General features: G+C 38.8%; 2 protein-coding genes across 3 annotated transcripts in view; both read right to left on the bottom strand.

The window, feature by feature from the left end:
• Window positions 1-1,404: 1,404 nt before the first annotated feature.
• Window positions 1,405-20,330, bottom strand: ppme1 (protein phosphatase methylesterase 1). 2 transcript variants are annotated; one of them, XM_061897748.1, is made up of 14 exons: window positions 20,031-20,326; window positions 18,504-18,595; window positions 17,563-17,657; window positions 17,427-17,484; window positions 14,864-14,915; window positions 11,695-11,849; window positions 11,519-11,609; window positions 11,373-11,438; window positions 11,135-11,261; window positions 8,639-8,768; window positions 8,521-8,565; window positions 8,385-8,449; window positions 8,231-8,298; window positions 1,405-1,802 (listed from the first exon to the last, which is right to left on the bottom strand). In XM_061897748.1, the coding sequence occupies exons 1-14, from the start codon at window positions 20,114-20,116 to the stop codon at window positions 1,799-1,801; spliced, it is 1,134 nt and encodes a 377-aa protein (XP_061753732.1). In that variant the 5' UTR covers window positions 20,117-20,326; the 3' UTR covers window positions 1,405-1,798. The 2 variants fall into 2 exon arrangements, with proteins under 2 accessions (XP_061753732.1, XP_061753733.1); XM_061897749.1 differs by lacking the exon at window positions 18,504-18,595 and having other exon boundaries at window positions 17,563-17,647; window positions 20,031-20,330.
• dnajb13 (DnaJ heat shock protein family (Hsp40) member B13) overlaps window positions 17,562-21,665 on the bottom strand; it is a 33,204-nt gene continuing 29,100 nt past the window's right edge. The window contains exon 9 of the mRNA XM_061897751.1: window positions 17,562-17,647. The gene's annotated coding sequence lies outside the window, so the exon portion shown is untranslated. The remainder of the gene's footprint in view (window positions 17,648-21,665) is intronic.

The following is a 21,665-nucleotide window of genomic DNA, read 5'->3' as shown; positions in this document are numbered from 1 at the left end:
TTTAGCTAACGGTGGCCACGTATATCAACCAATCTTGCAACAAAAAAAAAAAAGTGTACTAAATTTAGTGGATATTCAGCTAAACACAAGTTATCGTTGAGAGAAATATCAAGTAAATATGGTTCAAAATTTTGGGTCAAAATCTGGGGTTTAATAACGGGGTGTATTCACATATCTCTTTTCTTCCCCTTATGTGGGTCTGGCTCGCACTCTCGGTAGGAAAGTCTGGACTTCAGATTAATAATAGATTGACCTGCATTAATGTGTTAAAAACTAATGAGAAAATGCAGGACACTAGAATCCCCCCTGGAAGAATGGATTGATTTGGGGATGATAATTTTTTTCTGTTCACAGTATTACAAATACATAACCTTTAATGACATAACTGAAGAATATGAATAACCTGGAGTTTACCCTTTCAGTTACTGAGAGTATCAGGCAGTTTTTTGTTTACAAGTTCCAATTACCAATGTTACACTCCTTACTGTAAATTAGAATAGAATAGAAAGTACTTTATTGATCCCTGGGGATAATTCAGCACCACAGTTCGCTCACAATAAACAATAATAATAAATTTTATATATATATACAATATATGAAAAATATAAATATATTCTACATATATTCTTTAATTTTATATTTAATCATTCTTAAATTATGACTTGTGAAAGTGTTTTTTGTGTAAATGGTGTCACAAGAAACATTTAACTACATAATTCCTTGTTTTTTAGGCTTTTTTCTTGGGAACTGATCTCCATGGTCTGAGTTTATGTTCTGTTTACAACTTTGTTTACAAGCTGACATCTCTTTCGGGAGCTATTATTTCACTTCATCAATAATTCACATGTTTGTATTGCATCATTATATATGTGGTATTCTGCAGAGGGACAATTAAAACGTGCCATGCAATTTGATTCCCTGGAAATCAATCACATGAAGGAAAACATGTCAAGTTTGTCAAGAGACTTGGAACTTATTTTTTTACCCATTGCATTGTACTACATTATTTTGAATGCATTCAGTTGTGCAATGGTATCGGTTTTAGGTAACTTTTATATTGCTCATTGCCTTAATTTTGCAATGTATACAAAGCCTATGCGACACTTTCCAATCCTATTTTAACTATGCCTGACCTTTGCCAGGAAACTAAAAATACTGATAAAACCAACTTGTTTTTAATTTAAAGCATTTTATTTCAGGAAATACATGTAAAAAAAAAGTTCCACAATTTTTTTTTTGCAGATGTTATATTTCAGCAATAATTCAAAACACAAATTTAACTTTAACTCTGTATTACAGTGCACAATAAACATAAATTATTGTATTTAACCTGAACAGAGAAAAACACAGGCTGGACTACATTTTTGTAATGTCCTTAAGTTATCCAAAATTATGATAAATACATTTTGTCATTGAGGTTTTGGCTAAAATATTTATTTCAAAAGAGATTGTTCAGTGACAGGGCAAAGTAAACCATCATCCATTTCGATCTTGCATCACTATGGAACAGAACATTTAAAAATACAAAGACATGGTTGACATGTTTCCAGTCCATCTTTAATCATATAATATAAACGTGACCCAAACTACAACATAAAAATAAGTATAGCTTTAATTAAAAAATAGTGTAAACAAAGGAATACAAACAATCTAGTTTTACCAATAAGGCAAAGCTGAAAGGCAAAGTATCTACATAGCGTGCAAATAATATCTTGATCTTTTTCAAAAATATATTCCATGTATGTGCCGTTGTGTCCAATGATGTTGATGAATCTTCAAATATTTCTTCTATGACAAATTAGCTGTGGAAGAGATAAGATGGATTAAACATAACATTTTACATATACATATATATATATATATATATATATATATACTTAGATTTTAAAAAGACACAGCAATTGTATTTATTTGACATATGTGAATACAATTTTCTTGTATTAAATGTATGATAATTCTTTTGTGCCTGTGTTTATTTCCTACAGCATTAAGAACTGCCAACATTGAAGAAAGCTTATGAATACACACTTTGGACACCCCTGGTTGTACAGCTCTTTATCAGGGTTAAACTCTGACTATTTAGCTTGCTAGCTTCCATCGTCGCAAGTCAAAACGGTAATTAAAGAGCGAAGGGGAGTGGCTAGTTTTTTGAAGAAAACAAGGTACAACTTTATTGATAATTGGCGCTAACATTCTTCCTGGAAACATAGATCACTGTTTGGGTCTCATTTGACTACTGTACCCACACTTGAACAGACTCGGACACGAGGGACTAGAGAGCCTGTTAACCCGGGTGAAGAGTAGGTCAAGCTACAACAAACCAACGCCAGGCTGGAAAGTTCCTGCACACATAATTTCTCGTAGGATAATATATAACTCACATAGTGATTTTTCTCCAGGGACTGTGCCAGAGGTAAACATGCAATTTACTGATGTGGAAAATTATGTTGTAACAAATCAACCGCAGCAGCTGGCAAATAATTTTTCCAACAAATTCCAACCATATTCATTTCTAGATTTGCTCAAAGTTACTTGAGACACGATGCTCGAGATAGGCGTAATCGCAATAATATTAATATTACGGATAACGTTAATAAAAATGTCTCCACACAGCCAATTACCTATATTATGGGTTTTTTAAATATGAGAACAAAGCGTTAGTAGTTAAAAAGATCTATAGAGACTACAATCTTAGTGTCATTGGTCTTAGTAAGAATTGTATCCGTTTAAAGAGGCATCTCCTCCTATATATGGGACGGCTTGGCTCGGTTGGTGGGGGGGCTGTGCCTCCGACCTGAGGGTTCCTGCTTCAATCCACCATCCTAGTCACGTCCGTTGTTTCCTTGAGCAAGACACTTCCCCCCTGCTCCTGATGGGTGGTGGTAAGTGCGTTAATGTTGAAACGGTGTCAAAGTGCTTTGAGTACCTTGAAGGTAGAAAAACGCCATAAAAGTAAAATGCATTTTCCATTTAACTAGAGTTTACATTAAATGGGTGTAGTTGTCCAAATCTCTGATGTAAACCGTAACCTTACCCCTAACTGAAGTAATTAATATGAATCATTTGAGGTACTTACTATGAGGTCGATTGCACTTTTGCCGCTCCACCTGGCTCTGGGCCTTGTTCAGACTTTGTCAACAAATTCTCCCCGTTTTTTGCTGACCTGGTGACTTATGTGGATAATATAATTTATCATGGGTGATTTTATTATCCACATAAATACCCCGTAAAAACGTCCGACCGTGGTGCTCCAAACCAAATTCAACAGTTGTGATCTTACACAAATAATGTATGAACCTACACATCGTAACGGTAATACGATAAATTTAGTCCTTCTCAGGGGTACCGCCACAAATTGTAAATTACAAATGCTTTAGCAGCCATAACATTAATGATGCTCCAACTATAACTCACTCTGGCCTATTGCCCTATTTGTCTTCCATTTTTGGGGAAAACAGGCAAAGAAGAAGTCATTTCCGTGTCGCAACATTAGCATGCTAACAGACTTATTGGCCTATGTGCGTTCTTTAGGTTGTACACCTGAAGTTTCTTACAAAATAAATTAGTATGGTATCAGGTACCACTTTCTCATCTTGATTACTGCATGTATCATTTTTAGGTCTCCCTATGTCTAAAATTAAAAGATTACAGCTGGTAAAACATGTGGCTGCTAGATTTTGGACTAGGACAAGATAAGACAAGAAAGTTTGACCATATTTGGCCTCTATAGGCCCACCTGCACTGGCTCCCGGTACATTAAGGATGCGATTTTAAGGTTTTCTTATGAGCACCATCTTATCTTGCTGATTGTTTTGTACCCTATACTTCGTCCAGAAACTTATGTTACAAAAATGCCGGCTTATTAGTGATTCCCAGAACCCACAAAAAGTTCTACAGGCTCTAGAGCGTTTTCTATTTGGGTCACAGTACTCGAATGCCCTACCGGCAACAGTTAGAGATACCACCTGGCACCGGTGAATCATTTAAATTCCACCTTAAAACTCATCAATATACTCTAGCTTTTAACCAAACTCTGTTTTAGACCAATCTCTTTTTTGCCCCTCTCCTGCAAGAAGAAATTACCAGATGGTAATGGATATCCCTGGAGAGGTACCAGTCTGGAATATGTGCTAGCTGTTTTAAATAATGACCTAATGTGGCCCACTCCTCTATGACTTGGATGGAGACTTCCTACAATCCTCTGCTTGCCCCCAATGAATGATGCCATTGGGATTTGTGCGGCCCTTCAAGGCACCTGTGGTTAAGGGCTATATAAATGAACTTTGATTGATCGAGTTTTATTGAAGCTGCAACTGTTATTTAAATCTAGACAAGGTGCCGTTTGAATGAGTTGTACACATTGTAAATACTTTAGGGATGTGCCGACTGATAATCGGTTGATTTTTCTGAAAAAGTATATGTGATCGTCATTGCTGATGAAAGCCTTTTGATGTCGATCACAAACACTGATCCCCTGTGGCTGACACTGTGTTTATTTTTAGTCCCCTGGCTGACAAGCGACAAGCAGCTCATTATGTGTTTCTATATGGTGTAGTGCCACTCGCCTTATTAATAATAATAGTATCTTCAGTATCATTATCAAGTGTTATCACTGGAGGACGAGGTTAAACATGTTACTAACCAAGAGCAAGCCAGTTTGAAGGAGCGTGCTTGCTAATGGCAAAGCTAGCTTTAAACAACACCAAGACATAAGGGCTTACTAAAGTTTAAGAAGTGTAAATGTAAAACAGAGTGTAAGCAGCTTTTAACAGGAAATGAATAAGTGGATTAATAAGTCTCTAGAGAGAGGATAATAACCACTGTTGGTATGTCAGCACCAACAGTAGGATGGCGAATCGGTCCAAATTCGTGGTGTCGATACCGAGTTATCAGTATATTACTGATACAAGAGTGATTATGTCAGTATTTGTATTTTCATAAATAATTTTTATTGTTGTTTTTTGTTAATGTTTACAAACCTGGGGAATAATTCCTAGGACACAGGACTTTGAGGCATACTTGCCAACCCTCCCGGATTTTCCGGGAGACTCACGAAATTCAGCGCCTCTCCCGAAAACCTCCCGGGACAAATTTTCTCCCGAAATCCAGGCGGAGCTAGAGGCCACGCCCCCTCCAGCTCCATGCGGACCTGAGTGACGTGTCGACAGCCTGTTTTCATGTCCGCTTTGCCACAATATAAACAGCATGTCTGCCCAATGACGTTATACTGTAACTGTAGAATGATCGAGAGCGAGTTCTTGGTTTCTTATGTGGGTTTATTGTTTGGCAGTTTTATTAACGTCCTCCCAGCGCGGTATGAACACACAACAACAGCAGTCCGTTTTTGTCTACCGTAAAGCAGTTCGTCTGCCGTAAACAGCAATGTTGTGACACTCTTAAACAGGACAATACTGCCATCTACTGTAAATGCATATGGTTAGAAAACAAGGATGGACAATTCAACCCTTAACTCAACAATGAGTAAATGAGTGTTATGTGTGTGTAAATGTGTAAATAAATAAACACTGAAATTCAAGTATTTCTTTTATATATATATATATATATATATATATATATATATATAGATATATATACACACACACACACACACACACACACACACACACACACACACACACACACACACACACACACACACACACACACACACACACACACACACACACTTTCTACCGCTTATTTCCTTTGGGGTTGCGGGGGGCGCTGGTCCCTATCGGGCGGAAGGCGGGGTGCACCCTGGACAATTCGCCACATCATCACAGGGCCAACACAGATAGACAGATAACATTCACACTCACATTCACACACTAGGGCCAATTTAGTGTTGCCAATCAACCTATCCCCAGGTGCATGTCTTTGGAGGTGGGAGGAAGCCGGAGTACCCGGAGGGAACCCACGCATTCACGGGGAGGACATGCAAACTCCACACAGAAAGATCCCGGGCTATATAATAAAATACATATATAAATATATATATATAGACAGAATTCACAGAAAGTCAAGTATTTCCTATATATATATATAGGAAATACTTGACTTGGTGAATCTAGCTGTAAATATACTCCTCCACTCTTAACCACGCCCCGCCCCCAACCCTGCCCCACCCCCGACCATGCCCCCCACCCCCCACGTCCTGAAATCGGAGGTCTCAAGGTTGGCAAGTACAAACCCTGTTTCCATATGAGTTGGGAAATTGTGTTAGATATAAATATAAACGGAATACAATGATTTGAAAATCATCTTCAACCCATATTCAGTTGAATATGCTACAAAGACAACATACTTGATGTTTAAACTGATAAACATTTTTTTTTTGTGCAAATAATCATTAACTTTAGAATTTGATGCCCGCAACACGTGACAAAGAAGTTGGGAAAGGTGGCAATGAATACTGATAAAGTTGAGAAATTCTCATCACACTTATTTGGAACATCCCACAGGTGAACAGGCTAATTGGGAACAGGTGGGTGCCATGATTGGGTATTTAAGCAGCTTCCATGAAATGCTAAGTAATTCACAAACAAGGATGGGGCGAGGGTCACCAATTTGTAAGCAAATTGTCGAACAGTTTTAGAACAACATTTCTCGACGAGCTATTGCAAGGAATTTAGGGATTTTACCATTTACGGTCCGTAAAAACATCAAAAGGTTCAGAGAATCTGGAGAAATCACTGCATGTAAGAGATGATATTAAGGAACGTTGATACCTCAGGCGGTACTGCATCAAAAACAGACATCAGCGTGTAAAGGGTATCACCACATGGGCTCAGGAACACTTCATAAAACCACTGTCAGTACTTAAAGTTGGTTGCTACATCTGTAAATGCAAGTTAAAACTCTGCTATTCAAAGCAAAACTCATTTATCAACAACACCAAGGAACGCCGCTGGCTTCCCTGGGCCTGAGCTCATCTAAGATGGACTGATGCAAAGTGGGAAAGTGTTCTGTGGTCTGACGAGTCCACATTTCAAATTATATTTGGAAACTGTGGACGTGGTGTCCTCCGGAACAAAGAAAAAAATAACCATCCAGATTGTTAAGGCGCGAGTGTTCAAAAGCCAGCATCTGTGATGGTATGGGTGTGTATTAGAGCCCAAGGCATGGGTAACTTACACATCTGTGAAGGCACCATTAATGCTGAATGGTCCATACAGGTTTTGGAGCAAAATATGTTGTCATCCAAGCAACGTTATCATGGACGCCCCTGCTTATTTCAGCTAGACAATGCTAAGTCACATGTTACAACAGCGTGGTTTCGTAGTAAAAGAGTGCTGGTACTTTCCTGGCCCGCCTGCAGTCCAGACCTGTCTCCCATCGAAAATGTGTGGCGCATTATGAAGCGTAAAATACGACAGCGGAAACCCTGGACTGTTGAACGACTAAAGCTCTACATAAAACAAGAATGGGAAAGATTTCCACTTTCAAAGCTTCAACAATTAGTTTTCTCAGTTCCCAAACGTTTATTGAGTGTTGTTAAAAGAAAATGTGATGTAACACAGTGGTGAACATGCCCTTTCCCAACTACTTTGGCATGTGTTGAAGCCATGAAATTCTAAGTTAATTATTATTTGCAAAAAAAAAATTAAGTTTATGAGTTTGAACATCAAATATCTTGTCTTTGTAGTGCATTCAACTGAAAATAAGTTGAAAAGGATTTGCAAATCATTGTATTCCGTTTATATTTACATCTAACACAATCCCCCAACTCTTATGGAAACGGGGTTTGTTATGTTTAAGGGCAAAAATCAAACAATTTAAATGAGTATTAGCAGCAGTTTTGCTTATGTTTAGTTATAGTGTACTATTGACATTGTTTTCTTCAAACACTTGTATGTAATAAAAGAGAATAAGGAACTTGCTTAAATATTGTGTTGATATTGTTAAACTGTCAATGGCACTCACAATAAATACATTGGAAAAATTACAGTTAATACATGTGATCGGTATTGGCCGATATTACTCATGGATGATCAGAATCATCAGCATAAAACCCTGATTGCAACACCTCTATCTACAAGTCATCCAATCACAGCCTTAATGATCTGCAAGTTTAAGTGCAACAGGGTTTGCAGGGATGAGCAAATTGGAGCAGAAAACATATATGAATAACAACTAGCTGTACAAGCTTATTCAAGGGTAAAACTGAAGACATTGTTCACATAAGTGTATATGTTGGGAAGACTGCGTAATATTTTGATGGTTAACTTACCACATGAATCCTTCTTTAAAGTCAGTGAACTTGTGCCGGACCATAAATGCTGCTAGAGCATCTGCTACCTATGAGTAGAAACCACACAACACCAATAAAAGCAAAAAGTTGCATCTCGATGTGGTGAATAAAATTGTTGGCGATTGTCATGTACTTTTTCAGGTGCATCCTCATGGACAGCATGACCACATTGAGAGAGGACCTGCATCTGAAACTTTCCTGAGGACAAAGTGAGCTCATCATGTAAAAACATTTTATGCAGAAAAGTATTATTAATGTGAGCTCTTTACCTTGCATCTGTCCGATAGTAAGGTCTTTATCAAGCCGGTCCACACCTGCACAGGAGACCAACGTTGAGTTTATGACAAAGTGAACCATAAGGACAATGTTAGCAAGATGAGAGCAAACCTGCGAGCAGGAGCAGCTTTGGCACAGGGCAGGTGAGAAAGAGTGCAGACAAGCCTTTAAACCAACCCTCCCAGTACTTTTCTGTCTTTGATAAATCAACTCGCCATGTGAAGATGCTTTCCTTTTTGGTCTGCAAGAAATCACGGTTTTGAATGTATAGTAATATTTCTGCCACACATACCATTTGCAGGCCACAGCATTTTGTACAAAATGTACACAATACTTTTATAAAACATATTTACAAATACAACTAGAAAAACACTCTGCCAATTGTAAAAAACAACCTGAATCCAGATGCCGATGCGAATCGGCCCAAAAATATGTGTGTGTGTGTATATATACATATATATATATATATATATATATATATATACACATATGTACATATACACATATATATACAGTGTATATATATATATATATATATATAAATACATAATATATATATGTATATATATACACATATGCACATATACACATATATACAGTGTATATATATATATATATATACATATACATACAAACCCCGTTTCCATATGAGTTGGGAAATTGTGTTAGAATACAATGATTTGCAAATCCTTTTCAACCCATATTCAGTTGAATGCACTACAAAGACAAGATATTTGATGTTCAAACTCATAAACTTTATTTTTATTTTGCAAATAATAATTAACTTAGAATTTCATGGCTGCAACACGTGCCAAAGTAGTTGGGGAAGGGCATGTTCACCACTGTGTTACATCACCTTTTCTTTTAACAACATTAAATGTTTGGGAACTGAAAGTGGAATTCTTTCCCATTCTTGTTTTATGTAGAGCTTCAGTCGTTCAACAGTCCGAGGTCTCCGCTGTCGTATTTGATGCTTCATAATGCGCCACACATTTTCGATGGGAGACAGGTCTGGACTGCAGGCGGGTCGGGAAAGTACCCACACTCTTTTTTTATGAAGCCATGCTGTTTTAACACATGCTGGATCTGGCTTGGCATTGTCTTGCTGAAATAATCAGGGGCGTCCATGAAAAAGGACAGCGCTTAAATGGCAGCATATGTTGTTCCAAAACCTGTATGTACTGTACCTTTCAGCATTAATGGTGCATTCACAAATGTGTAAGTTACCCATGCCTTGGGTACTAATGCACCCCCATACCATCACAGATGCTTGCTTTTGAACTTTGCGTCAGTAACACTCTGGATGGTTCGCTTCTCCTTTGGTCCGGATGACACGATGTCGAATATTTCCAAAGACAATTTGAAATGTGGACTCATCAGACCACAGACCACTTTTCCACAGTCCATCTTAGATGATGTCGGGCAGGCCGAGAGAAGCCGGCGGCGTTTCTGGATGTTGTTGATGAATAGCTTTTGTTTTGCATAGTAGAGCTTTAACTTGCACTTACAGATGTAGCGACGAACTGTATTTAGTGACAGTGGTTTTCTGAAGTGTTCCTGACACCATGTGGTGATATCCTTTAGAGATTGTTGGTTTTTGATACAGTGCCGTCTGAGGAATCGAAATTCACGGTCATTCAATGTTGTTTTCTGGCCAAGCCGCTTACGTGGAGTGATTTCCCCAGATTCTCTGAACCTTTTGATGATATTATGGGCCGTAGATGTTGAAATCTATAAATTTCTTGCAATCGCACTTTGAGAAACGTTGTTCTTAAACAGTTTGACTATTTGCTCACGCAGTTTTGGACAAAGGGGTGTACCTCGCCCCATCTTTTTCTTGTGAAAGACTGAGCATTTTTGAGAAGCTGTTTTTATACCCAATCATGGCACCCACCTGTTCCCAAATAGCCTGCACACCTGTGGGATAATCCAAATAAGTGTTTGATGAGCATTCCTCAACTTTATCAGTATTTATTGCCACCTTTCCCAACTTCTTTGTCACGTGTTGCTGGCATCAAATTCTAAAGTTAATGATTATTTGCAAACAAAAAAAATGTTTATCAGTTTGAACATCAAATATGTTGTCTTTGTAGCATACTCAACTGAATATGGGTGGAAATGATTTGCAAATCAATATATTCCGTTTATATTTACATTTAACACAATTTCCCAACTCATATGGAAAAGGGTTTGTATATCTATATCTATGTATATGTATATGTATATATATATATATATATCTATGTATATGTATATGTATATGTATATGTATATATATATATATATATATATATATATATATATATATATATATACACACACACACACACACACACACACACACACACACACACACACACACACACACACACACACACACACACACACACACACACATATATATCCAAAAGTCAAAAAGTTTGGACACCCCTGCTTTAGGGTAATGTAGTAGAGGTATCTGTACCAGCCCAATAATGTAACAACTTATTTTTTGGACATTTCCTGAACGTCTCATATTTTGCCAATTAATTGACAGACAGTCTGGCGGGGCTGAAAATGTCTAACAAAGTGGCCAATGTGTTAGTATAGAAGTGTTGCACAATGAACCTCTTGGTCGTCTTCCTTCATTCTTTTTTTGTTGGACTCTTCTTCGCCTTCTTCATCTTCCTCTTCTTCTATTAAAGCTTCACCAATGCTGTTGGAGACTCCAGGGCTGCTGCTGGACTCCTCACATCTTCCAATGTCAAACAGCAGAAAAAAGTATTAGGAACCCGAAATATATATTAAACACCTAATTTTACTGTACTGTATTTGGTCTACATAGTACCACCAAGCAAGGTCATACTTTTTCACTTGGCCTCCCATTGACACGCGTGCTGACTCCATGTTTCTGATCTGGCCACTCTTTACACTAAGAGGACATACAGGTCATGTTGTTAAACCTGTGCAGGCAGTCACTGTGCTGAAGTAGCAAGATAGGTTGAGGCTCACCTCCACTCGATGGCATTTTCCAGAGATTTAAATATCTTTGGCCTACTCCTGAGGAAATTCTGCATACTGTTCAGAGCATCCATTGCTGTGCCTGAGTGTAAATGACCATACAAGTATCAGATATAGGATATGAAAAAACAATCAACAAAAATACATGTTAAAAAATCAAAACGGACCCTCAACAACATCGATGACACACAGGCCCAGCAGCGATGGTATATGATTGGCAGCAGCCGTGTGAACCGCTATGGCTCCACCCATGCTGTGCCCAATGAGCATGATTGGTGGTGGGTTGTCTCCATAGAGAGCCTCTACCACTTTACCAATGTCCCTTTGAAAAAAGAATAGTGAGTTGTGTCAATTGTAAGGCTACAACCACATTGTATCATATTGACCTGAACATAATTTTACCCAAGAAAACAGTTTCTTACGAAGCATTTGCCATCTATGGAGTTCAACAAACGACCATTAGTGATCCATTTAATAACAATGTATATATTTATTCAAGTCCTAATTTATGACAGATTTTATAATTGTAAAAATATGTAATTATTTATGTTGCATTTTTACTTTCCATAGCTAAGAAATATGATAGTTTTTATTGCAATCCATCAGTTATTTCACTGACATTTTTTTTAAGGGGAACTGCACTTTTTTTGGACTTTTGCTTATCATTTACAATCATTATAAAAGACGAGAATAGACGTTTTTTTTGTTATTGTTTTTTTTAGAGACGATAAAAAAGCTTGGAAGATGCGGCTAATGAGAGTCACCGTTGTAGCCTTCAAAGCTCTCTAAGGCCACTTCTACACTAAGTAAATCCCACCTAACCTTATCCTTATCCACACACACACACACACAATGGCCATTTAAGATCCCCGCTACCCCTCCATCCGCCGGCGCAACGCGACCTAGTACGCATGAGTGGAAAAAACACACGTCATAGTCACCTCCAATGTTGCTTTGTGTGCAAGTTCTAAAAATTTAACTTATTTGAACAATATCCAGTGTTGTGGTAATTCAATTAACTGGAATCCAGTTTGCTGTGGGGCCCTAGTGTAGTGACTCACACCTGAGCCATCATAAATTAATCAAATCTTTAATGGACACGTGAAAGTAAAAAAATGTTATAAAGAATAATCAATGTAGATATCTGGTCAGGACACTCCTCACTCTTTTGCCTTCACCTTCATTGTCCATTTATTTTTGGTGACTTTATATACTCTGGACCTAGACGTTGAGTCCGCGACATACATGGGGGACAATAAATGATAAAGATTGCTTTGCCAGTCCAAAAGCATTTGCCGTTTTCCATTGTCTACCCTCGACGGCCAAGTAATACAAAGCACAAGTTACCTTTTTTTTTTTTTTTTTTTTTTTTTTTTATAAATCACATCCACGGCAGCCCGCATTCGCATTGACTCTCCTTCGACAAATGGACAATTTCGGTAAGTAGAATCACAGCAGACCTGGACATTCGAAAGTTCTCTTACCGTCTGAGAAGTCAATCAATCAATCAATCAATCAATCAATCAATCAATGTTCATTTATATAGGCCTAAATCACTAGTGTCTCAAAGGGCTGCACAAACCACAACACAAACCACTACGACATCCTCGGTAGGCCCACATAAGGGCAAGGAAAACTCACACCCAGTGGGACGTCGGTGACAATGGTGACAAAGTGGGACGTCGGTGACAATGAGGACTATGAGAACCTTGGAGAGGACCACATATGTGGGCAAACCCCCCCCTCTAAGTGTTTCATCCGAAATAGCTGCAATCGCTTTCTGTTAAGGTATTCATGTGTGATTTCCACAAGCGTCTGTACAGACGGAAGGAGAAACACGAGCATGTCTGGTCGCCTTCATATTTCCAGTGGTTAACTTCGAGTTACGAAACCGCTTTATTATGAAGCTGGCTGTGGCACGTTCTTTCTGACGTCACTTCCTGTGTCTGGCACGATCTTACTGGCGTCAATTCCTTTCTGAACTCGGTTTGTAAACGATCAATGAGTCCATACAAAGCTAAGACCTGTAGATTCAAGAAATAGACGACGCACTTACCCGTGTAAAAAATTATCCAAACGATGAATTAGTGTGGCCGAAACAGGGCTTAGGCTAAATAATTATTCGTTGAAGGGGTTATCCGGCTTAGTGTAGACATAGCCTTATCTTATCGTCATATCTCTTAGGCAACAACAGTTGTAGTAACAAATAAGTTGATAACTAATATGCACAATATTTACCTTATTTTGGTCATTTTAAGCATTCCCAGAACTAATATACTTGGCGCAGTTATTTCTGTCTCCATAGCGGTGCACTTCTGACTTCCAGCAACAAATGTGTGTTCCTCCTCACGGATACAAACGCAAGTGTTTTCTAATAATGGCAGACTTGGTAATAAGACAACAAAGACAACTGATTTCAGACAGATGAAGTTTGACAACCTTATCTTTTTGAACCTGAATATACTGAGGATGAACTGCTGCTTATAGAAGCGTGCACGAAGGAAGGGTGAAACGTTGCGGGGTAGACGGAAGTCGAGAGAGTGAGGTCCACGTGACTTGGATGCTGCAAATGTGGAGCTTGGAGCCAAGCTATACCGACAGAAATAAATTGCTTAACCAAAATCTACTGGAAATGTCACCGGCCAGCTGGACCAAACAAACAACTATCAATTGAGTGAGTCACTAATATTGTTCATGATTCACGCAGCCTGTCATGCTTGTTATTACAACTACAGTACATATGCTGTCGAGCTATGTACAAATAGAACATGAAATGTGGGCTAATACTTTACGGATACCGTAATATGATATTTCATTTTTTTCAGTCAGTACAGACTGGTGTCTTATAGCATTGTGTTTTGCATTACAACATCAATCAAATGTATCTCTCGCCGTAGCTATCTTACGGCTAATACCATACTATGAGTAAGTATGTTTAAAAAAAAGAAGAAGAAAAAAAAAGGATAGGGGTTCCTCAGTGTTTGCTCTTACCAAAACAATGTTGCCACGGCTTGGTTATCATACAGGTTACGGAACGTGAATGAAGAATTGTTGGCGGGTTTTGAATGCCTTTTTAAAGCGATTTAGAGGCAGACTGGATTGCTCTTATTAGCTGTATTGCTAGCCACCTGTGGAATGAGCCTATTTTTACAAGTTAGAACGCAAAAAAAAGAAAAAGAATTGCGAACAATACGCAAAATGATAAAAAATAAAAGTGCAGTTCCCTTCAAGAATGGTGTTTAAAATACTTTGTTTTTTCCTCATAAAGGGTCAACACGTTTAAATATATCTGGGTCAATACGATACACAGTATAGTAGCAATACACAGCAATTTACTTGGCCATAGTGTCTGCAGAGAGATCTTCCAAATGTTTCACTTTGGAGTCGCCTGCAGAAAATGACAATGTTTCACATTATTACTCCAGAAATGCATTCATTTGCCTTTCTTTCTTCCCTAAACACCAGACTTCCGCCACGCTTCAGCAACAATATCAGATCATAAGGCTTCTCTTTAAGCTTCAAAGCCGGTATGATTCTGTGTAACTAAAACTCAGCAGATATGTCCTCATTCATTATTTTGTCTTTCTATTGCTTATCATTTGCTTGCCTATCTCAACTGACTTTGGACGAAAGGCTGGGTAGTCCATGGATTGGTCACCAGCCAATCATAGGGCACGTATCGACAAGCAAATATTCACAGTTACATTCACACTTAAGAACACTTTAGGCCTGATTGTATATTGTAAATGATGTTTTTTCCACTCTTATCTAGCAGATGGTGGTAATGCACATCACAAAGTGAGTTAGGGAAACCGATATTGAAGGAGAAGGGATGCGTTCTTACCCAGAAGAACCAAAGGAAGAGAGATATACCACAGATTAGGCCTGGGCCTATATAGATTTTGATGGACGATATATGTCCCACAAATTATTGCTGATAAACGATACCATTTTACAGCATTACTGTAAGACCAACAGAAGAATTAATAATGTAATCATAATTTATAAGAATAATAATGAAATTAATCCATTCAAACACAATAAACTTGTATTTCTCATTAGTATTTTTTTTATCATTGTAATTTTATGGACAAGTACTTTGAATTATCTGAAATAGGTAAATAAAAAATGGATTCTTAAATATCTTGGAAGTGCAGTTTAAGATGGGTTGTTTGTTTTGTGGCATTTTTTTGTTGCTTGAATTTTTCAACAAATTGGGCATACCGTTTCATTGCTCCGAGTTGATGGACTCATCTTGTTCATTCAGTTTGAAGCCAAAACATTTGCATTTAGCAAGGCGGTCACATTTTTTGCCTGATATTTTTTTATGGTGCGTTGCTTCTTACTTGCGACAAGCGAGTCCTATATTGTTGCTCCCTGTGTGCGTAAGATAGCAGTCTCGCCACCCTCCACAGAGACAAAGATTGTGGTCAACTGACAAGAGGGTTCATTCCTGCCAGGCTCAGGTGGTGTGAGTGATTAAGTTAAAGTTACAGTACCAATGATTGTCACACTCACACACATTGACCCATCCCTTTGTTCACCCCCCGTGAGATGAGGGGAGCAGTGGGCAGCAGCTGCCACGCCCGGGAATCATTTTTGGTGATTTAACCCCCAATTCCAACCCTTAATGCTGAGTGCCAAGCAGGGAGATAACGGGTCCCATTTTTATAGTCTTTGGTATGACTCGGCCGGGGGTTGAATTCACAACCTACCGATCTCAGAGTGGACACTCTAACCACTAGGCCACTGAGTAGGTGCACAAAGAAACCCCTTTTGTAGCATGTTTGAAAGGCAGAGACAAAGTCAAGCATGGCAATGAAGTAACATTTATCCATCTATTTGTCAATGCCAGCAAAATCATCAAGTTCATTTTTATTCATTGTTCTATTAATTGATTTATTATCGGCCCAGGCCAACCACAGACCATTTATGATGTTTTTTCTAAAGTACTACTCTTTAATGTATTCCTTATTAAAAAAACTCAACTTGATAGTTGTTTTGCTCACTACAACAAATGTAACTGACCAGAACAACATATATAATTTCAAAATGATACAAATAATGATATGTTAGAAGTGGCATCTACATCATGACAGGCTTTCCACTAGCAATTTAGATGATTTTATATGATGTATTCAAGGAATGTGGCAACAACAATTGAATTTTAATTTTTGACAACCTATTAAGGCATAATAGTTGTAAAATGGGGGCTTCACAGTGGTAGAGGGGTTAGTGCAGCTGCCTCACAATACGAAGGTCCTGAGTAGTCAGGATTCAATCCCGGGCTCGGGATTTTTCTGTGTGGAGTTTACATGTCCTCCCCGTGAATGGGTGGGTTCCCTCCGGGTACTCCGGCTTCCTTCCACCTTCAAAGACATGCACCTGGGGACAGGTTGATTGGCAACACTAAATTGGCCCTGGTGTGTGATTGTGAGTGTGAATGATGTCTGTCTATCTGTGTTGGCCCTGTGATGAGGTGGCGACTTGTCCAGGGTGTACCCCGTCTACCGCCCGATTGTAGCTGAGATAGGCACCAGCGCCCCCCGCGACCCCAAAGGGAATAAGCGGTAGGAAATGGATGGATGGATAGTTGTAAAATGGTTTAAAATGACAATATTGGCATGAATAAATAGGCTTGTGGAAATCAGTTATAGCTCGAAGCAATAGACACGTGACAACTACTTGACATTGTTTCATATCAATCATTTATGGACTTCTATGAATTAAAGCACAAAGTGTGTTTTAGGCCATTTTGGGGTAATTTGGGGTTACATAGATTTATAATCATTTACCCACTATCTACCTGGCTCCTCAATACCCTTCCTAAAACACTAGGTCCACTGTTAAATAGTTATATGTCTGTTGTGTATTGTGTCGTCATACTGCATGCATTTACCATGAGCTCGAAGGTCCATAGCCACCACCCTGCAGTTGATCCTGCTGATTATGACCGCCTGTAATCACACAAAAATATTTGAGTGCATTCAAAACAGAGCAAAGAAAAAAATAACAGTAAAAATCCATAGGCTCACAGTGAAGACTGCCCAGGAGAGAGCAGAGTGTCCTCCTCCATGCAGCAGCAGCAGCACGGGACCATGAGCACCACTGCAGTAGATTCTGAAAACGTTCCATGTAGTCAAGGAAATGCTGCACTGGTTAGAGATAAGATCTAGGAACATGCAAGTACAGTTGTACCTCGGTTTTGTTTTCGTAATTTTGTCCAAAATGTCCAAAATCAGAATAAGAAATAATGCAAATCCAATGAATCTGTACCAGACATCCAAAATATGAATACAAAAACAATATTTACAGAGACTATAGTTTATGCAGAAAACAGCCAAAAATGTACATATGATAAATTAAGTTTAATCGGTGACATTTTGGGCTCCTTAGACACACACACACACGCACGCACGCACTAATACCCGTATGTTGAAGCGCAGTAAGGTGTCTTTTTAGCTTACCAAAGCAGTACTAAAAAATGTTGACAGATTTTTGAGCGTTGTGAGTAATGTTCTATTTTCTCAATGAAACATCAAAGTTTTGGTGTCGCTTGGTTACGAGTACTTGCTAGCGTCATTTATTGAACAGGCGTCAGTTAACCTTAAGTCCACACATTTTCAGACAGCATTCTGTGTGTGACTGCCATCTTCTGGTCACACATGACATTACACCATTCACAAAATATAATCGCTTCAAGCTTCGTAAACACAACCATAATTAATACATAGATTAGGCACACCGGGTTATAAGGCGCACTGTCGATTTTGGAGAAAATGAAAGATTTTTAAATGCGCCCTTATTAACCATGAACTGATTAACGTGGACCCCGACTTAAACAAGTTGAAAAACGTATTCGGGTGTTACCATTTAGTAGTCAATTGTACTGAACTGTGCAATATACTAATAAAAGTATCAATCAATCCGTAAAATACGGTAAATCAAAGCTAAGACGTGAACAGTAAAGATATGTCTTTGCCGTTTTCATTCTCCACTTCCACATCCTCCATGGTTTCAAAATACTGGCTCCACGACAACGGGCTGAAGTCTCTCTTTCGTCCTGGCCTAAATTACAAGACAATCAAAGCACAGTGTGAACAAACTGGATTGTTATAGTACGTCTACACAAACACTCTCTGCAACTGACCTTAACTGTTGACAAATCACAAGTTTGACTGGTATTGTGCACAATAGCAATACAGCTTTATATATGTAAGCTTCAGTTATCTAAAATACTGACTTAATACAAGTCAATCCCACACAGTGTCATTAGAAGTTGAGGGCTAAAAGAAAAAGGGGAAAATCCGAAATGACATAGCAAACAAAATCAAGTTTATTGTAGGGACAAGCAGTAGAAAATGGATGGATGGATGTAGTACTGAGCAACCTCACACCACACTTAACTTGTAGTTTTATAGACTTAGACTTCCTTTTTATTGTCATTCAAATTTGAACTTTACAGTACAAATAAGAACGAAATTTCGTTGCATTAGCTCTTGGTAGTGCAGGATTAAAAAAAAGCAATAAGGTGCAGATATAAATAAATAGATTACTGTACAGATAAATACATTGCACTTTTTCACGTGTCCATGTTTATGGATGTATGTTATATTGTCTTTTTTATTCCAGCGAGTTAATCCATTTTGGAGGGAGTTGAGGGGATAATTTAATTATGATGCGTTCAAGAGTCTTACGGCCTGAGGGAAGAAGCTGTTGCAGAACCTGAGGTTCTGCTACGGAGGCTGCGGAACCTCTTCCTAGAGTCCAGCAGTGAAAACAGTCTTTGGTGTGGGTGGGAGGAGTCTTTGCAGATTTTCTGAGCCCTGGTCAGGCAGCGGCTTTTTGCGATCTCCTGGACAGGAGGAAGAGGAGTCCTGATAACCTTTTCCACCGTCCTCACCACTCTCTGGAGAGACTTCCAGTCTGAGGCATTGCAGGCTCCAGTCCAGACAGAGATGCTGTTGGTCAGCAGGCTCTCTATAGTGGCTCTGTAGAATGTGGTAAAAATGGGGGGAGGGAGCTGTGCTCTTTTCATCCATCTATATATACTAAATATAATATTTGATGTACATTATCAGTGCATTAATTAAAATAATGCATAAAAGATCCATCCATCCATCCATCCAATTTCTAACGCTTGTGTCCCTTTTTTTGGGGTCGCTGGAGCCTATATCTCATTGAATTAAAAACATCTCAGCATGTCCTCTATGAATCAAAGGGTGACAGCAAGTCCCAGTCGTCACAACACGGCTGCAGTTATAAAAAAGTGTTTATGACTTGGAAAGATCAACTTACAAACTGTACACAGTCCAATAAAACTGCGTACGCCTCGGCTAACACAGTAAATCGTATCATATTGATGAGTATATAGTTGAAACTCGTAGCCTTCCCTAATGGTTGTTTGAATGTACATTTATTGCTAATGATTGTGCTGACACAAGGAAAGCTAGAAGTGTAAACAAATGGGAGTTGACAGCATGCTAATGTGATGCTAACTCACCCCATCTTCATTTTGGAGCTGGACTGGAAGCTCCCTGGCATAGGAGGTCTGGAAGCTAACAGGTTCAAATGCAACTGCTTCTCCATGATAGCGGATCACGGTCGCTGTCAGGAAGGGTTAAACGGGCATATGAGCTGGTTCACACTAGGTAGACATGACACAATGGACGCCAGTTATGTTGCTATATTTGACAGAAGCTAGCGACGACAGCTCTTCTTCTTCCGTCTGGTGAGATTTACAGTACTGTCTTCTTCTCTGCATACAGCTCCAATAGAGACTATACTGCCCTCTACTGTGTATAGATATTTATGTTTATTTAAACTGGTGGTCCCGACCAGCGACGTCAACGCGCTTGTAGATTGCTAATTGTTAAAGAAGTGCTTATTTGACGGCCATCTTGGTAAGGGCAACGATTTCATATAGGCAGTGTGTGCATTGATTGATTGATTGAAACTTTTATTAGTAGATTGCACCGTTCAGTACATCTACCGTCCAATTGACCACTAAATGGTAACACCCGAATAAGTTAATCATTTCTTGGTACAAACATATACTATCAGCATAATACAGTCATCACACAAGTTAATCATCATAGTATATAAATTGAATTATTTACATTATATACAATCTGGGGGGTGGGATGAGGAGCTTTGGTTGATATCACTACTTCAGTCATAAACAATTGCATCAACAGAGAAATGGACATTGAAGCAGTGTAGGTCTTATTTAGTAGGATATGTACAGCGAGCAGAGAACATAGTGAGTTCAGATAGCATAAGAACATGTATATACTTTAGAAAAACATTTGATTATTTACATTAGGTTATTTACAATCCGGGGAGATGGGATGTGAATAGAGGAGGGTATTAGTAAAGGGTTGAAGTTGCCTTGAGGTTTTGTTTTGGAGCGGTTTTGAAGGAGGATAGAGATGCACTTACTTTTACACCTGTTGGGAGTGCATTCTACAGTGATGTGTCATAGAAAGAGAATAAGTTAAGACCGTTGTTAGATCTAAATCTGGGTTTAACGTGGTTTGTGGAGCTCCCCCTGGCGTTGTGGTTGCGGCGGTCATTTACGTTAAGTAGTTTGACATGTACTTCGGTATGAGGGAGGTGTAGCGGATTTTATAGACTAGGCTCAATGCAAGTTGTTTTACTCTGTCCTCCACCCTGAGCCAGCCCACTTCGGAGAAGTGGGTTGGAGTGAGGTGTAATCTGGGGTGGGGGTCTAAAAGTAACTGGATTAGCTTGTTCTGGTATGTTTGGAGTCTAGATTTGAGGGTTTTGGAGGTGCTGGGGTATGTTGCGTTAGACCAGGCTTTCCTCTTTTGATGGGAATTCAAACTGCTGGTCACTCCCGAGTTCTTTCGATGACACATAAACTGATTCTAAATGAATCCCAGTCAGAGTAGCTTATTTTGATTTTTTAATCTAAAGCTTTGGGAGACCAATCCATGAACCACAACTTCCAATTGCTTCGCCCAAATTGATCTAAACATTTTACGGAAGCGCTGTCTCCTTCAATATCTCTCTCTCGCCCCCACCCTCCGGAACGAATGCACATGCCTATTGTGCTCCTTAGCTGAGAACAGGATGAGATAAAAAGAAGTTTTGCTACTCTTTACATTGCTAAAGC

Source organism: Nerophis ophidion, linkage group LG04, assembly GCF_033978795.1.
Source record: "Nerophis ophidion isolate RoL-2023_Sa linkage group LG04, RoL_Noph_v1.0, whole genome shotgun sequence".
Classification (NCBI taxonomy): Eukaryota; Metazoa; Chordata; class Actinopteri; order Syngnathiformes; family Syngnathidae; genus Nerophis; species Nerophis ophidion.
The sequence above is the reverse complement of the archived record's forward strand: the minus strand, read 5'-3'. Positions and strand labels throughout refer to the sequence as shown.